This window comes from Scomber japonicus, chromosome 18 (genome assembly GCF_027409825.1).
Source record: "Scomber japonicus isolate fScoJap1 chromosome 18, fScoJap1.pri, whole genome shotgun sequence".
Taxonomy (NCBI): domain Eukaryota; kingdom Metazoa; phylum Chordata; class Actinopteri; order Scombriformes; family Scombridae; genus Scomber; species Scomber japonicus.
Window position 1 is genome coordinate 15,242,965 of NC_070595.1, and position 18,569 is coordinate 15,261,533.

At 40.0% G+C, this 18,569-nt stretch overlaps 1 protein-coding gene across 1 annotated transcript in view; it reads left to right on the forward strand.

The window, feature by feature from the left end:
* The window catches only part of fam20ca (FAM20C golgi associated secretory pathway kinase a), a 33,558-nt gene extending 17,447 nt beyond the window's left edge, over window positions 1–16,111 (forward strand). The window contains exons 4-10 of the mRNA XM_053338107.1: window positions 10,844–10,936; window positions 12,920–13,035; window positions 13,624–13,804; window positions 13,902–14,011; window positions 14,166–14,247; window positions 14,511–14,570; window positions 14,985–16,111. Coding sequence (XP_053194082.1) covers window positions 10,844–10,936; window positions 12,920–13,035; window positions 13,624–13,804; window positions 13,902–14,011; window positions 14,166–14,247; window positions 14,511–14,570; window positions 14,985–15,243 — 901 coding nt within the window. The 3' untranslated portion in view covers window positions 15,244–16,111. The remainder of the gene's footprint in view (window positions 1–10,843; window positions 10,937–12,919; window positions 13,036–13,623; window positions 13,805–13,901; window positions 14,012–14,165; window positions 14,248–14,510; window positions 14,571–14,984) is intronic.
* The last annotated feature ends 2,458 nt before the right edge of the window (window positions 16,112–18,569 follow it).

Sequence of the window (18,569 nt, forward strand, 5' to 3'; positions counted from 1 at the left end):
TTAGGAAACGGCATTTGACCACAAACCACAGAGCACAACAAGACTGTTGACAGGTCTAAATAGAAAAGTTCAGCTGTGGGAGAGCAGAGCACAAACACCCGAGCCTCGATTTGGGGGCCGTGCCCGCAAAATAGCTTTGTGGAAAGACTTTTGATTGCTTTCTTGGTTGAGGTATCGAAGTTTTGAGTTTTATGTAGTTAGCTTTCACCCAGTGGTGTGCAATCCATTTTGGGATGGTGAAGAAAAGCAGCATTGAAAATAACTGACAGGCAGCTAAAATTGAGCTGTTCCTCTTCGAACTGAATGTGGTCATGTATAAACTGCAGGAGCTTGTAACTCTAAGCTTTGAACATAAGAGGTTGTGGTGACTACCCCAAAGCTTCTCAGGCAATTAATAAATGCATTCATTAGGGAGCCAAGGAAAAAAGACAGCTCTACTGAATCAAACTCTATTCTGTCATCAGTCATAGGCTGCTGGAATATGACATTTTGGCAAGCCTCACATTGGACTAATTGGGGGAAAATGGTCTTTCAAGCTGTTCTGGCCTGTTATAGATTAAAGTCTTCAGAGATAGTAAAAAATAAACGACCGCCAAGTTCCTCTCTGGATCTGCCGCTGTGTGTGTGTGTGTGTGTGTGTGTGTGTGTGTGTGTGTGTGTGTGTGTGTGTGTGTGTGTGTGTGTGTGTGTGTGTGTGTGTGTGTGTGTGTGTGTGTGTGTGTGTGTGTGTGTGTGTTTGCATCTGACAGTCTTTATCTGCTTTTGTGGTGTGTCCAGGTTGAATTTTAAGTAAACACAGATGGGGAAGGCAGGGACTGGCTAGCTGCCATGGTGTCCTTCAGGAAAAGGAAATAAGAAGAAGGGTGGGGAAAGAGATGTGTGGTTGTGGGTTTTACATAGCTGGTTGGTTTATAGAAAGGGTCATCCATACAGGACGCAGTCTGAGGATGGGCAAAAAGAGATGGGGAGATCATCTCTCCAGCTGCAGCACAGGATATGTGCAGTGTATGTACTGTATGTGTGTTTGCATGTGGAAGAGAGGGAGTGTCTGTATAGTGTGTCTTATCTTTGGGTCACATTAATAGGATTGTTTTGGATGAGATACCTCAAGATATTCACCCCCACAGATGGGCAAAGATAATGGGCACCCAAACTGCTTACTCACAATCCAATTAACTCATTTTGGCTCAAACTATACAGACACACTCTCTCCATGTCCTATCTGAGAGTAAGTGTGTGTGTGTGTGCTTCCCAGGATTTAACATAATTTGCTCTAGTATGCTGTTCAGCAACTACTTAGCGATAATCAAATAAATTCTTAATGGTCTGTACTGTGGGCTAGTTTAAGGTTTACAGGGTGGACCTGTATCCAAAGCCTCTCAGTAAAGATTCTCATTTTAAAAAAGGGATTATTTATATGGTTTTGGCAGGTATTTCATCTTTCAGTCTCTTCCTCAGCACTCATACTGGCCAAGTCATCTGCCAGGTTCCACTTGGGGAATCTGCTTTGAATTGATTCCCAAGAAGAGAACATGATTTCAGCCATGATTGCATTTTCGCCTGGGTCAGAGATTTCGTGTAGCCTTTTACAACCTCAGATTTATTTTATGACTAAGAGAAAATGTGCAGCAGTCCTAGAAACCTAGCATTGCTGCAGCTTTGAAGAGTTTTCCAATGTAATGGTATGTAAGCAGTCAAACTAAGGCCGTGGCCGCATCCACCCTTTTATTTACCCGACATGTTTGGGATGACGGGCAAAAGAATGGAAAGTAAACCAAAAAAAGAGCAATTTGGGGCAATAAAAGAATGCAGATTGAGATGAGGTTCCCTACAGTGTAGCTGTTTTCAGTATCTTTCCCATAATCCTCCACAGTCTGTGTATTTCTGCTGGCCCTGCAGTTTCTGTTCTGCAGTTTACTGACACACTCAGACAGGGATTTTTTACCCCTCCTCTCATCAGCTCCAGCTTACATATCAGGGCTTGTTACACAGCCCCTGTGAGATGAAGATGCATGGTAATGCCCATTGATTTTATGTATGGCCAGAAACTAAAAAACACAACCCAGTATCCCACCAAAGTGTGTAGAACACTCATTAATGGACTTTCCAAAACCAGTACAAATTACTGTTTATTATTATTATTAAAATTATTTTATTTTATGATGTGCCAACACTGAGGTTAAGGTCTGGTTATTTTTAAGTACAAAAACCACTTGGTTTGGGTAAGGGAATGATCATGAGGTTATCATTAGGTTTAAATGATCAATTAGTGTCAGTTAGGGTTTGTATTGCCTTATGTTAAGGCACCAGGAAACACCATGACAGTTGTAGTTTTAGTTTAGTTTTTTTTACTGTCCTGAATTTTGGTTGGGAAATGGGAAGCAAACAGCAGTCTCCTGCAGCCACTCTTTGCCACAAATCTATCCAGCCATCAACTCAACCTGCCACATCCTATTATGGAAATGTTTCACCTTATATAGACATCATCTGAACTGCATAATTTCTCTGGGTCGTAATTACTATAGTCTGCTTGTTGGCACTGAAAGTACACGCGTGTACTTTCATGCCTAGACGAGGCAAAACGTGACACTGACATGGTATCCTCTAGTGGATCAGAGGGTGCATTACACACTTTGGTGTGATACTGGGCTGTGCACACATACACAGGGAAATCTCTTAAAATCCTCTTTGATCCCAGCTGGCTGAAAGCTATCCAGTTTGTTTTCATTATCGAAGTAATGTTGACTGCAGACTTTGTTGATCTTTTTTTGCCTCTCTAAGTCCAGAAGTGTCAAAGTGGATGCCATATTTTGCTTTTTCCCACATTATTCAATTCAAATCTGGCTTTTGGTTCTTTGAAGAATTAGTCCCTCCCCACCTGCTCCCCCCTCCTCCTCTCTCTAGCTCTCTACTTGTGGAGCTGTGAGGGATAGAGACAACTGGTAGAGGCTTTCTGGAGGAATTTCCTGCTGGAATAGTTTGTAGTGGGAATTCGTTTTTGACAGTCTTGGGTCGGGGGGGGGGGGCAACAATCCACATTCTGACATCCCCAAACACTTCATTTAATGGTGGATCACCTCAAACGGATGTACATTTTGGTATAGCTGTCAATGTCTTGGAGACGTTTTTAAGTCAGGTGGTTGGCATTAAACACTACTGTTCAAGATACAACATGGCTGAGGATCATATGAAAATATATGGAGGAAGGCTGCAGGAGCGAAATACAATCAGCCAATGCAGCGTCGGCGTAAACTCTGCCACATTTTGAAGCTTATTGTTGTAAACATCCCCAAGCTTGTGCATTTTGACATCTAATCACTGTTGACCCGAGAATACCCTTGATGTTTGAGTGTGTTCTGCATAATTCATAGTTCATATCCTGTGCAAAGCCTGTCATGAATTGTGCCCCCTGTGAAGGATTGCCTTAGACTTGTGCTTTTGAAAACAGTTAATCCTCGGTGGATAGATATGTAAATATGACCAAGTGTGGCTCTGTGTTGCTGGAACACTTCTGATTGTTGAGGATAAACGAATGTGCATTTTGTTTGTTGTGGGTGATGGTGTGGGAGAGAGGGAGAGAGACAAAGAGAGAAAGAAGGGTGAGCATGAAGACCTGTCTCATCATTCAGTGTATAAGAATAGATAATCCCCTCAGTGAACACACACAACATGCAGTGCATACATGCAAACCCGCAGTGTTATTTCAGTATAAGAACATACAGTAAATGCACATCACTGTTATGCTGCACTGTTTTTGATCATCTATTTCTGTGTATTTGCGTTGCTCTTTTCACCTCATGCCATGCATATAAAAGAAATGTGCAGGATTTAATTCCCTTGAAAGTATTCTGCTATGAGTGACATATCAATTACTTACTGTCAGTAAATTTTACTGTCAGATGACACATCATGGCAGTTGTTATTTCCATAGATTTGTTGTGCTTTTTTTTCTCTGTTTCTTTCATTTTGCAAAAAAAGAGACACACAGACTTAGTCAGTTCCATGCAAATTTGTTATGCAACTTTGTTTTATGTAAGTATATTTCAGTAATTGTAGAGGTCTATAACATAAAGATGACAGGAAATGAGGTAGGAGAGATCAGGATAGGGACGTGACAAATGTCCTGGTTGGACTCAAACTAGGGATGTTACAGTTCATAGTTTGCACCTTCAACCCAAAAAGTGCATTTATAAAACAAATAAATGTAAGTTATTTTTTCTAGTGTTATAAAAGCTGTAAGAGCCCATTCTTCTCTGTATTCTCCATAATTCTCTATATATATTTGTGTGTGTGTGTGTGTGTGTGTGTGTGTGTGTGTGCATGCGTGTTTGTGTGTTAAAAATAACTGTAATGTGAAAAGTGTGAAGAACATTTTTAAAAGGGAAATATGCTAACCGTATTTAGATTAAGTAAAATAATGAGTCACAAAAGATGAAATGCAACTGAAAAGCGGTTGAGTCATTAAACATTTAGTCTATTGATATCATAAAGCTGACATTTGATTGCACTTCTTGCTGAATGCCACAAGTGAATGCATTTATTGAGTAACAAGCACAACACTTATTTTGACACTGGAAAGCGCTAATGCATCCAACAAAATGTGGCTTTGTCAAAATGAAAAATACGCCATAACACCAGTAAGATTTCTGTTTTTTCATACATATTTGAAGTGTCCTCACAACTGTGGGGAACCTGTTAAGATTATTGTAGGGGAAGGATCCCAAAAGCCCAGATATAATTCTCCAGCTTTGCATCAGGTCTTCATTGTGATTTTAGCTTTTTAAAAACTACACTCTATGTAGTGATTAGCCCAGGGGAACCTGGCTGAATATTTCACACCAGTCAATTAAGGCCAAAAAATATCACAGCCATTTCAGAAATAGCTCTATGGAGTAATGTGGAGCAGAATAGATAGTACACACAGAGACAGAAAGGCACTGATTCAGATTCAATCTCAATAGCAGCACGAGAAAAATACATGCACAATCCTGCAGGTTGATTTACATCTATTTTACTGTATGTGCACTAATCCTCTTTAGTGTATCAAAATGTTTTTTAATCACTGACAGTCATAATTTGAGCAAAGCTTTCATTGTTTTATTGATATATTTATATTGAGGTTTAGCTTCCATATCTTACCCTCTGTGTGTCCAATACTGTGTGACCACCCTTTCAGTAGTCGCACAGTATTTTGTGTGTTTTGCTTCCAGCACCCTACTAAACTGCAAACACAGAGGGTAGTTAGAGAGGAGTAAGGCTTTGTGGACCCATAAGCCATGGCCTGATCCCTGACATCTACAGACAGGGATTCAGAGCCATCTGGCCAGATGAGACAGTTGGATAGGAACATTCTCTCTCGATCATGACTCAACCACACACATACACACACTCACAGACACACACAGAATTTACACTGGTTCTGAGGGTGTCTGTCATCTATCTCAAGGGTTGCCAGAGAGGTCTGGTGGTCACAGATAGTGACCTAGCCCACAGCTATGCAGCTTCCCTCCAAGCCGTACATTTAGATTCTAAATTCAAGGACTCAGTTTCTGCCTGCAGCTTTTATTATGAACAGAAGGTCAGACAGCCAAGACATAGTGAGGGAAGAGTTAATTGGGAAAGAGGGATAAGCGCAATAAAGTGAAAGAGATCATTAGCAGATAGCAAACACAACAAACTATGATTTTAAAAGAGAAAGTCAGGTTAAAGAGGACCTGACCTTTGACAGTTTGGTACTTTCTTTATCATTTACAAACTAGCTTTGTATCACACTGTAACTGTAACAATCTGATGATTTACTAATTTTTTATTTACTTATCTCTACGAAACACTTGTAATGCATCATAAAGCTACATGCCACAATAACCTTGATTGATTTATCATCTTAGCCTAATTGCATTCATATAACTGCAGAGGCAAGAACCTCCAAGGCCAACTGCCTTTGATTAACTTATTGTTCCTTAATACAAGCAAACTCCTCCACTGGTAATGTAAAAAAAAAGTGTCACCAGTCAGAGGTACTTTGTGGAGTTTTTGATCATTAGTAACTCTGCAGAACACTGATCGTATGTGATCTGTACGTTTTTACCAACCGCAGACTGCAGTGGTACTAATGCACCAGTAATGATGGAAAAGAGGAAAAGCTTAATAATCTGATATTCAATGCAGATATATACCCTTTTTGTAATCCTTACAAAATGATTTCTGATGCAGATTCAGCAATTAGGATTAACAAAAGTTGTTTTTTTAATGACCATCCCTAACAGCACAACATATAATGTCCAGTTCATTTCCTTCATAGTGGTACAAATTGTATAATTTCATATGCAGTAACTTTAATGGCTCATATATTTTAAAGCAAATCATTAATGACACAACAAGACTGTCTGGGGCACCCTCTGATAAAGGATAAATCAATAGATATTCTCCCGAATCATGAGTATCTAATAACTTTAAAGTTGAAGCACTTACTTATAGGCCATCGTCTTCTTCAAGTCTTTTTCCTATATATGCAGATAACTTACCTCTTCCTCCTGGCAATGTCTCACTCTCTGTGTTGAAAATAGCTGAGGCTAGAACACAACTTGTGTAACATTGATTTGAAATTCAATCTAGACAGCTACCTTGGGGCCCTGGGCCGATTCTTAGATCCCTTTCTGATACCGAAGCTGGAGGAAGCACACGAAAGAAGCGGCATGAGCAGAGAAAAATAAAGAGGAATAAACAGACAGGGAGTCAAGAATATACACACAGAATGTATACACACACAGTATGCTGCTGATGTAACTACAAGCACACACATTCAGAGGTACAGTCATGGCATAGTCAGAGTCTTTGCCAGTGCTCTGTTTGATACTTCTACATGTACTACTGCTGACAGACAAGCACCCTCTGACACAAATCACCAGGCTGAATAGGTTTTATCGCACAATCTTTTATCCAATCCTCCATCTTAGGACCTGTCTGTCACCTTGAGAGGCGTTGTGAGTACTCTACAAGGTACCATTTTCCCTCGAGTGTCCTGAATATATTAATCACTCACACAAAAAACAAAAGACTGTGGATTATTCCACAGCAGAAATGGCATACTGTTGTCTTTTGAAAACCCAATCAATGTCCAGTGTGTGTGTGTGTGTGGGGGGGGGGGGTGTACTTGAGTGAAATTTGTCTGTAAAACAACACTCTGCCGTCTTTGTTTTGCCATGATGAAAGAAGTGTTGGGGAGGAAAATGAAAAATTGCAGAGGGAAGAAAGGAGGATGTGATGCGTGCATGGATAAGGGCACAGAAGAGAAGTTGATGAAAAAGGGGAGGAGGAGCAGAGGAGAGAAACTGCTTGATGTTTGATAATTGGTGTTAAGTAGGGTCAGGCTGGCGAGAGGGAATTTTATTTGTCTGCATGGTAACCAAACAAAATTGGTAAATCAAAGCAGGTAGGAAAACATTAAAAATAGTCTCATATTCTCAAGTCTTTTTTATTTTTTCCTTTTATGGAAAACCTGCTTTCCAGGTACAGTAAGCTACACACAACTTTCTCTTATCCTTTGTAATAATGTTACTTTTTGCTGGTATGCTTTGACCACTACAGTACTTATTTTGTTTAGTGAATCTTAGGTTTGGCATCACCAGTAACCAACATTTTATGTTCATTATTCTTTATGTTGCAATTGCATATACCCAGAACTCATGGCAAAAGCCTCCCTGTGTCTTTTCAACCAGCCACACACACACACACACACACACACACACACACACTGACTCACACACAACACAGAGGGGCCAGACAGAAACAAAGAAGCCTGTCAGTGGGGGGCTAAAATCTGCTGAGGATTATCAATAGATGACAGATCTCCCATGTGCTCTCTCTCTCTCTCTCTCTCTCTCTCTCTCTCTCTCTCTCTCTCTCTCTCTCTCTCCCTCTCCCTCCCTCTCTCTCTCTCTCCCTCCCTCTGTCTCTCTCTCTCTCTCTCCGCCTGTCTGTCTATTTGTCTCTTAGTGGCAAGATGCCATCACAGCACAAGTTCAATGGGAGTAGGCACCATAAGGTTTCCTTTATTATTTCTATTTCTATTCCTTATTCCACCTGCAACTTTTACTTTCACTTTTCCCTTCATAAAGGATGAATGCGTTTTACTCAAAAAGGAAATATCGAAGTGGTTTGCAGGGTTTTTTTCTTGCTTGGTTTGTCTCTGCTGCCCTGTTACCAGTGTGTGTGTGTGTGTGTGTGTGTGTGTGTGTGTGTGTGTGTGTGTGTGTGTGTGTGTGCATACAATAACTGTGTGAGGAAGTTCATTTTGATTTTTCATAGCCTGAGTGTGTGTTACAGCTAACCTGTTATTGCACATATTCAAAATTCTAAGGTGCTTCCTCTTAGGCAGGAAATTACGTTTTAAATCTTGTGACCATGGCAACCAAAGTCAGCAATGCCTGTAATGTCAGTCACATTTATGTTACAGGGGAATCATAAATTGCCAAATAGCTTGGAAGAAAATACATCATTATGGCAACTGACTGAGGACAGAGAGTACCACACATGACAGAGACAGTCTTCATCATCTTTTTGTACCACTGAGCTTTTTAGCAAGATGACAATCTACACATGATAAGTTGCCACCTTGGTAATGGCATATTGAATGATAACAAGGTGTGTCACAGGTGCTTTGAGTGCTCCAGGTTGTACGGTCACCTTTTAAAACCCACAACTCTTGCTACCTTTTATTCTGCTCTCACCTCATCCCCCCTGTACCATGAAAATAAAAGTGCCATTAGTCCCCCTCCCTGCTCACATTGGGAGAGGAGGAATCACAATAGCAGCAATTGATTTATGGGTAAATGGCAGCTTCGTTGACATTGAAAAGAACAGGAGGACAAGTTATTTTCTGTTGTCAGTGATTCAGCTTTTCAAGAAAACAGGGGAGAAAAGGGGAGAAGGGGGAGAGAAAATAATGCACCACCTTGAAGTCCAATCCACACTAATGGAGTGGAGGAGGGGAGGAAAGATAAAGGAGGGCAGAGCGAGAGGGATACAGTGTGTGGCAGCATGTTCGTGTGTGTGTGTGTGTGTGTGTGTGTGTGTGTGTGTGTGTGTGCAAGCAGAGCAGTTTGAAGCGCTGATGTCAGGTATGTCTACATATGTGCACGTTTGTGCAAACATGGAGAAATCATATCCTACTGGCAGACAAGCAGACAGACACACACAAAGAAGCTTCTAGCACTTCCTGACTCAGATCCGTGGATTGGTTGGCAGACATTCACATCTGCTGGATGCCTGTGTGTGTGTGTGTGTGTGTGTGTGTGTGTGTGTGTGTGTGTGTGTGTGTGTGTGTGTGTGTGTGTGTGTGTGTGTCTGTGTGTGTGTGTCTGTGTGTGTCTGTGTGTTTGTTGGGAGGAACTGCAGGATGTTAACAAGAATCTCATCCAGCTTCCCTTTAGTGACCGTGTCCACACAGGCTTTGGTCTCATGCGTCAGCTTCTGTCCTAGAAAGGGAGTTTCACGCTGCAGGAAACAAAAATCTGATGAAAGCTGGAGAGATTTGCATAGACAGGAGGAAGAATGTGTCAACTCAGACGACGGCATACTTGAAATTAAAACATGCTTGATTTAAAGAAACACTCCAGGTCACTGTAGAGACGTTATTTTGAAGGACCTTACTAAAGTGTTTCCCATGGTTCGTTTTCAGTAGTGGATCTTTGTTGCATGTTCCTTATTCCCTGTCTTCCTCTGTTTTATCATCTATCTAATTAAGGCAAAAACATCTTTAAAAGATAAATTACCATTGTCTTTGCCTTTCATTTGATTTGGTACTCAAGGGAGGAGATTGAATAGAAATCACTGAAAAAGAAGTGGATGTTTAAAATTCTCCAATCCGCCATGTTTCCTGGACAGAGCCACAAAATGCCCAAAAAAAACCAACTCATATTATGTTTAACATTTTCTTAACCATTATTTTTCATTCAAAGAATCTTCAGAACAAACTGAGACGTAGCTACACTCACTTCCCAGACGTAGCCACTGAGCTAGCAGATTTTAAGGAAAGGGGTTATGCATTTACATGACCAACAACTGATGTACTAATACCAAAATCACAGACAAACACTGTTTTTCTGATTTTGTGTACATGACAGTTCAGGCATATTTACCTTCAAAATGTGCTTATCAATATTGTAGTTAGAGCTGTTTACATTCCACTGAGTGCTAGCATAGCTTAGCCTATCTGCTTGATTGTATAAAACAACAGAGCACCTATCTTGAAGCAGCCCATGTCATAGCCAGTGATTTTAACCATGCAGATCTCCTGAAATTTTAATACCACATCAGATGTGCTACAAGGTGGAAAAATACATTGGACAGTGTTTATTCAAACATTGAGAACTGTTTTGGGGCAACACTACAAACCTACCACACTTGGGCCAGTCAGATCAGGTATGAAGCAGCTACATTTTAGAATTTGTAGTTTCTTTGCAGCCATATCTGAAGCATCATCTACTGTCATGAATACAACTTTGCGTTCTTTCAGAATCTGCTTTGTTGGCCAAACGTGAACGCATACAAGAAAAATATACTTAATACTGTTTATTAAATTCCTTCAAAGACTTCACTACAAATATTATATGAATCCGGACGGACATGGATGTAAACTACAACTTGACTGGTTGGCAGAGGCACAGCAAGGCAGTTTTCCTAGTTAATTGCTATTTGTTATGTGTGATTGAATGTCCTGTCAGGATTGCTACTCAATTTCATTGCACTCTGTGTAATGACAATATTTTTTTTTCTTCTCCTCCTCCTCCTCCTCCTTCTCCTCCTCCTCCTCCTCCTCCTCCTCCTCCTCCTCCTTCTTCAGGCAGACCCGGGAGCAGGAAACCCCTCCAGACTTCTTCTACTTCTCCGACTTTGAGAGGCACAATGCTGAGATTGCTGCTTTTCATTTGGACAGGTAAGGTTTGCTATCTTTTTTTTCCCCAAACTCCTGAGATGTTTTGTGACCCATCTGTTCCCCCTCCAGTTGCATTTTCAAATCACTCTTCAAGAATGCCAGGTCACACAGACAACGACACATTAAAACTAGAGGTGTGCAATAATGGACTTAAAACCGTGAACATTTGAATGGGATTTAGTACATGAGGGATTAGATAAGAGACTGAGCGTTGGGATCAACTCCTCTGCTTGCTGCTTAGTATATTGATTTCAACATGATCCTTATAACTCTATGGACTTCAGATGACAAGGTAAAAAAAAAAAACACTTCTCAGCGGGGGAACACTGACAAGAGTCAAATATGATGGTGTGGGATTTTGGAGGAGGATGATAACCAGTGTGTAGTGTCTGTAGTGCTGAGGGCATAGTAATTACTTTCCACATGCTCACAAACACACAATCTCACTCAGTGTTAGTGGAGGGCTGAGATGAGGTCAGTGTTGTAAGTGTTTGCATGGGCAGGGTGAAGGAGCCAAACAGGAAATCAGAGGCATGCCATTGCTAGCGGGACATTGTTTTAGTGCACGAGTAAGGTGCCTGTTACCCCTAAAGAGCAGTTTGCATGCAATCTGCGGGGCTCTAAATTATGGTCCAGTTGCCCAACCTCAGCAGCATCAGGATACCAGTCTGAGCTGAGATGTTTGTCCTTATAAAACTTTCTTCAATTTGATGTCAAATTCTAGACTGTTTTTATTAAATGTACCAAAATATTGTGAAGATTTAAGGTAAGAGGTAGCATCACTGCTTTCCAGAAATTACATAGAAATCTCAGTGATCCTATCTAGCTATCTACTGTGAACTCCTTGTGACCCGCTGGTGTACAACAGGCAGACTCAAGCATCTATTTGTGTGCACTCACTTTCAAATACACACACACATGCACACGCACGCACAGGTGCTCCTTTGTCACCAGGGCCCAACATGACGGTGCAGTTTGCAGCTCCTGAATGCTGTCCTCTGTAGGCTAAAGTTTCGCCAACTGTGTTCCAATCAGCCTGTCTGTCTGTGTGTCTGCCTACTCCCAGGAGGCTTAGTTTTAGTCCCAAACTGGTCAGGGTCATTTGGACAGCAAACATACAGTGAGACAGGCTAAACAGGGGCTGAATAGGTATAGTGCTCCAACAATACACAGACAGATGGATACAGAATAAGAGCAACAGAACGGGAGACCAGGATGAGCAGAATTATTCTGATCCCTACCATTCTGAATGAAGGCAGAAGGTTAATATCAATCACAGTCATCTGTGGTTGTGTATTTTTCCATCTGCATATAAGTGTGTGTTGGTGGAACAGTCTCATAGTAGAAAAATAATGCAGACACAGACCTTTCTGTTCTTCTTTTGCGTAGAAGTGAATATAGGGTGACAATAAATGCTGCTTTGAATGCCAATCACATAAGCATAAAGAAAAAGCTTCAAAGTGGATGAATTACTAATACATTCTGTATACTGAAATAATGCAGATCCTATCCCACCCTGTTCTTACAGGTATGATTGAAAATCATGGAATATAATTGTTTTTATCCTTATTTAATACAATGTACTGAGCTATAAAATAAGCTCCGCAGTCTCAAACAAGAGATTATGTTGACAGTACAGAATTATATTTATAGAACAGCAAATGCATCTCATATACAGAATGTTTAAAATATGTTTTGTGTGTGAAGATGTGATATGAAGTGTAGAAATCCAGAGCAGCTCGCAAAAATCATGCAGGTGCGTATTTTTCAGAGCTCTCTTGGCCACCTACATTGTGTTAGACAGTCATTTTGATGTCACTGGCAATCTGCAGGGCTTCACACAAATAGTTTAATCACAGTTCTATGCAATAACATTAAAAAATTAAAAATGACAAAAAACATTGTCCTTTAAAAAAAGCATAACCTCATTGTTTTTAACACATAATCTTTACTTTTGCATGTCTCTCTGTTTCTGTCTTTCAGGGTCCTTGACTTCCGGAGGGTGCCCCCAGTGGCAGGACGGCTGGTCAACATGACGAGGGAGATCAGAGATGTGACACGTGATAAGAAGCTCTGGAGGACTTTTTTTATCTCACCAGGTAAAAACTCCTCTCTCTGAAGCTTGGCAGAGTGATGTAGGACAGAGCATAAAACAAACCATATCTCAATGTCTCCACTTGTAAGACACCACTGCTTCAATTAAACTAGGATCATTTACAAAGTGGGTCTGTACCTGTAAGTGAGTGCCGTCTGAGTTTACATGTCCTGGTAGAAGATGGCAAGCATATAGTACATGAGCTGATAAATGAAGCCATGGCCAAAACTTGCCACATGATGGCACTATAGGACAAATTTACACTTGAAAACCCTTCAATGCAAGAATTAAAAGGGCTTTTAAGTAACCACGTGTATTAGATGAAACAGAAATAATAAAAATAGAAAAGCAGGTGCAGACAACCAGTTTAGTTTAATATTAGAAGAAACAACATGTAGAACTCAAATGTTTTCTTCCTACTGAACAGCCAATTTGATCTGTATTATATCCCTTCTCCATCTCTATAACCTGCCTAGCTCTTTTCTTCATCTCTGCTGTTACTTTCTCTTCAGTGTTTCCATGTTTATGTCACATTCACACGTCACATGCATAATACACACAAACCTCAGTGTGTTTTCTTTATTCCCCTTAGCCAATAACGTCTGCTTCTACGGTGAATGCTCATACTACTGTTCCACTGAGCATGCTCTGTGTGGTAAACCAGACCAGATTGAAGGCTCGCTCGCAGCCTTCTTGCCAGACCTGAACCTGGCCAAACGCAAGACCTGGAGAAACCCCTGGAGACGCTCCTACCACAAACGCAAGAAAGCAGAGTAAGGAAACAGCTTACACACAGTCACAGTTTAGTCACAGTTTAATATCTGCAGTGTATATACTCATCCACCTGTCTGTGTTCTCTGGTATCCTCAGGTGGGAGGTGGACCAAGATTACTGTGATGAGGTTAAGCAGACACCTCCATATGACCGGGGCACTCGACTCCTGGATATCATGGACATGACCATCTTTGACTTCCTAATGGGTAAGAGGAAAAGAAACTGGGTGTGCCAACACAAATATATATCTCATTTACAGATGAATAAATGGCATATTTATGTCTGTTAATAATAACAATTTATCATACTGTCTTTACTCTTGCTAATATTTCCTCGCTATTATGAACTCTTCTTGCACAGGTAATATGGATCGCCATCATTATGAAACTTTTGAGAAGTTTGGAAATGACACTTTCATTATCCACCTTGACAACGGAAGAGGGTAAAGACATTGAACTTCTATAGCAACCAAAATGTTTTGATATACTCTCATTAAAGGTTTTTCTGTAAATAAAATGATGTCTTACACTCTATCTAGTTCTAATACATATTAACTTATTATTTACTTACCATGACAGAGATGCCTTACATTACATAGTATATACTCTGAAGCTTTAGTTTGAATAGGAGTCATGTTCAACATAGTCTGGATATGTCTGCAACAACTATTAGTAAATCTTGACATCTTTATCCCTACTCTTGTAGGTTTGGAAAACACTCCCATGACGAGCTGTCCATCCTGGTACCTCTCAGTCAGTGCTGCAGGTAAGACTTTGGTGTATGGATTTCAGTAAATAACAGTATTTTTAGTTGGTTTTAGTCTGTTGTAGATGTGGACTTTTCTTTAGGGATGGTGTTTGAAGTCTAAAGGGGAAATTATAATAAAATGTTCTAAGTAAAATATTGCTACACTGAGGATTAATCCCATTCATCTTGGTCACAACATAAGCTTTTATTACCCTTGGACATGTAACTGTTTTTAATGACCCCATTAGCTTTTTCCATTTTCCTTAGGGCAAATTTCACATTTTCATCATTGCCTCTGAATGATAAGCTTATTAGTTAATCAAAAGTATGACCTCCAGATGAATCTCTTGGTGTTACATGATATTAATTATACGGGCCAATGTTTGGCTTTAAGTTAAAATAACTAAGTTACCCTTTGTCCTTTGTTTCCAGAGTGAGGAAGTCCACTTATCTACGTCTCCAGCTGTTGGCCAAGGAGGAGTTCCAGCTGAGCTCCCTGATGGAGGAGTCTCTGCACCGTGACCGTCTGTCTCCCATCCTCATCCAGCCTCACCTCCAGGCCATGGACCGCAGGCTCCGGCTGGTGCTGCAAGTCCTTGCAGGTTGCATAGAGAAAGAAGGCTACAATGGTGTTGTGGAGGAAGATCTAGTTGTGGACACAACCACCCACAGGAGCACAGGCCACAGGTAGTGGGGGCGAGGCTTAAGGGTGACAGGAACCACTAATGACACATGGACAATGGACCACGTTTGTGGCTGTCTAACCAATGGGATCAGACCAAAAGTCCCACTTCTCATATCAAGCTGAATTCAGTGAATTCCAAGACTTGCCATCAATGCCTCTATGGAAACTGCTTTTAAGTGTGTTTATATGGGAGAAATTTTCCACATATACAATGAAAGACTATGCTCAAACAGAGGCTTAGTATTTGTTAGATACAAATGTATTTTTCTTTTATCAGATGTTGTATAAGACATAAAGGAACCACTGCTGTGTTTTATTTTGTCCTGTTTGTTTTGAATATGGAGGGTATCTGTTTCATATATGTGTTTTATTATATTATAACCAAATGAGAAGTTAGACTGACTGGGCAGCATATGGTCAGACAATAAGCTTTATTAATAATCACACCATATGAAAAAGGTTGAGAAACAGTGTGGAAATTTAAGGATTTTGTTTCTTTTGTATTGCATATTTCATTAGTTTTCACCTTTTGCAATCAACCACATCAGCAGAAAAAGTGATGCAAGGCTTGCTACGAAGCACTTACACCTAGGAGAAAAACACAGTATCCAAATAGTGTGTGTTCTCTCTATATGCTTTTTGTCTTGGCACAAACTTGGTACAGACCGAATAAAACTGTTAATACATACTTCTAAATAACATAAAGCTGATTTCTAGTATATTTCACACTGTAGTTCAAACAGTACCTTCACTTTGCCTTATTCCAATTTTGTATCTCTTTTTTTATTTATGTTTTCCATCTGCCCTGCAGGTTGAAGTTGCACCACATACAGTTTGACAGCACAACATTAAAATATTATTTTCAAAAATATGTTAAAACCAAAAATATGTTAAATGTAAAGGACTGGAGACTAGACTTACAATATGTGCTGGCTAGTGTTCATTCACTGTCATTCTTACATGCAGACCTGAAATATTAAATATTGTCTGCCATAATATAATTTAACAGTTTATGCAATGCAAAATGTTATAGTTTGTATGTTGTTTTATTTTATAAGATTTCATGTCCGAATGGCTATTTATTGGTACGTCACAAAAACTGCGAGTGGTTTAATGAATTCTAGGTTATGGTTTTATTTCATGATGCGTTATAAATTGGGAAGATTTTACCTTAGGTACTTTAGCATTTGAACACTATTTAAATTGACATTTCTTTGAGTGTTTTTGTATGTACCGACGATAGAAAAACAACAGAGCTTTTCGATTTTGGACATCAAGTTGTTGAAGTGGTGCCAGTGCAATTTTCCGTTTCCTCCTAAGAGTCCTGTGTATTAGCTAACCCGGTAACTGTGCAATGACAGAAATACAGTACTTGAATGTTTTTGGGTTGGCAGTATGGACAGGATTCATAGAGCTACAAACAGTGTAAAGCCTGACTCAAGTGTGAGACATGCTTTGGGGTGATACAGGGGTTAAACTGTCTCGTCCCACCATAGGGATAACCTTGGGCTCTGCTCTTTGATTTTCGTTTTCTCTGTGTAAATACCTATAAATACTTTGAAGACCTACCAAGCTGCACCGCACAGTGATTTGCTTCTGTTTTCTGCTGTTGCATTGTTACTGTGAAGATCTGTTTACTAAATGATTAAAGTGTGCAATAAAAAACAAAAGTGAGGACAAAACTCTCAGTGTGTAGGTGGCTGCACTTCCATGGGGTCATGTATGGGTGAAGGTGAGTGTATGTGTTGGTTTAAGGGGTTACAGAATCATCAATACACAGTAGAAATAAAATCTTAACATCTGTCAAAACTTTCCAGACAATGTGGGTAGCCTCAGAATATCACAAGACAATCCAGCTGTCACTCTAACTAGTCACATGCAGGTAGTCTTAATCAAACAAAACAAACACAACCCATGCATACACTTAAATCGGATATGTCTTTTGTGAATAACATTTCATAAAGGATAGACCTAGTTCTACTTAGCTGCAGATTGGGGTAACTTGGTAGTAATCATAAGGTTCCACATCTCACATATTCCACAAAGTCTTCTTGCTGACCCCAAAGGGTGAGTCAAATCTGCATGGTCTCCCACACACATAGCATTTTGCATGTTGAGCTACTGTTACTCTCATCCTCTATTCCTTAGAAAATTGTAAAATGTTTAAAGTTATTAATTTCATTTGAGTCCATGCACTGCTTGTGAGCTGACATCAAATAATGTAATGTTGTTCACATTATGCAACAAATGTGACTCTGGGTCTCTCTGTGCGATCTATAGACTGTTTATCCCTGATTTCCATTTCCTTCCAGATCAATTGTAATTAAAAAATATATTATTTTTCCAGAATATAGCCTAAACATCACTATAATTTGGTGTCACATCCATAAATTATTGGAACTATAAAAATCATTACAGGACCAGTAAAGACACTATCTGTGTCCATGTTTTGGCTCATAAATGCCAAAAACTTGCAATGCACATTACTGTCACTATTTTGCCATGCCAAAAAGCCTGAGCATTTCAGTATGTTAGTTAATTGCAGAATCTGTCTAATTTTGCCTCACCAGACAGAAATGTTTTGCTTGGCATGTGTTGTCGAACTACTTATGAAACTGGCTGGACGGCGCTGTCCGTGGTACTGAAGGAACACCGCAGTGCTGTTACATGTTTCTAAATTGCTGTTAAAGAGCTCTCCGTGGTGCTGAAAGAGAACAGCGGTGCTGAGCACTTATCAAGGACAGCACCACGGACAGCGCCGTAAATGTGCATCTGTGGTTTAAAAATTAGGCTATTAGGCGAATGGGCGCAGAGAGGTATGGAATAGGAGGTGAAAATGATCTGAGCATTTAGGTAGGCTACATGTGAGGTTCAATTGCGGACCGAATTTGCATTCATGATATGAATTTATTTATTATACCTAAAACACACTTTTTGAACACCACTCATTATCCCTGGTTTGTTTATTTACAGCAAAGAAGGTATACAGATATACTCCAGGAGATGGCGCGAGTGATCCGCACTTCTGACTGGTGAGCAGAGAAACAAGAAGCTGTTCTGGGAAAAACTCAGTAGGTGGCCTTGTGGTTTGAATTATTGACATCTTTGTCACAGTAATGACGTCATTTCTTGTCCAGAATTAAGCTTATGGCCAGTGAATCATACTTTGATTTCCGAGGAAATGTTTTATCATGACCTTCAGTTAACCTGGACCATACAGACAGACACAAAAAGTCAATGTGGTACTGTATAATATAAAAAACTATCAAAATGCACGCACTGAATTTCCTTATGGTGGAGTATTAAAACAGTCACAAACAGAACAGAGATGT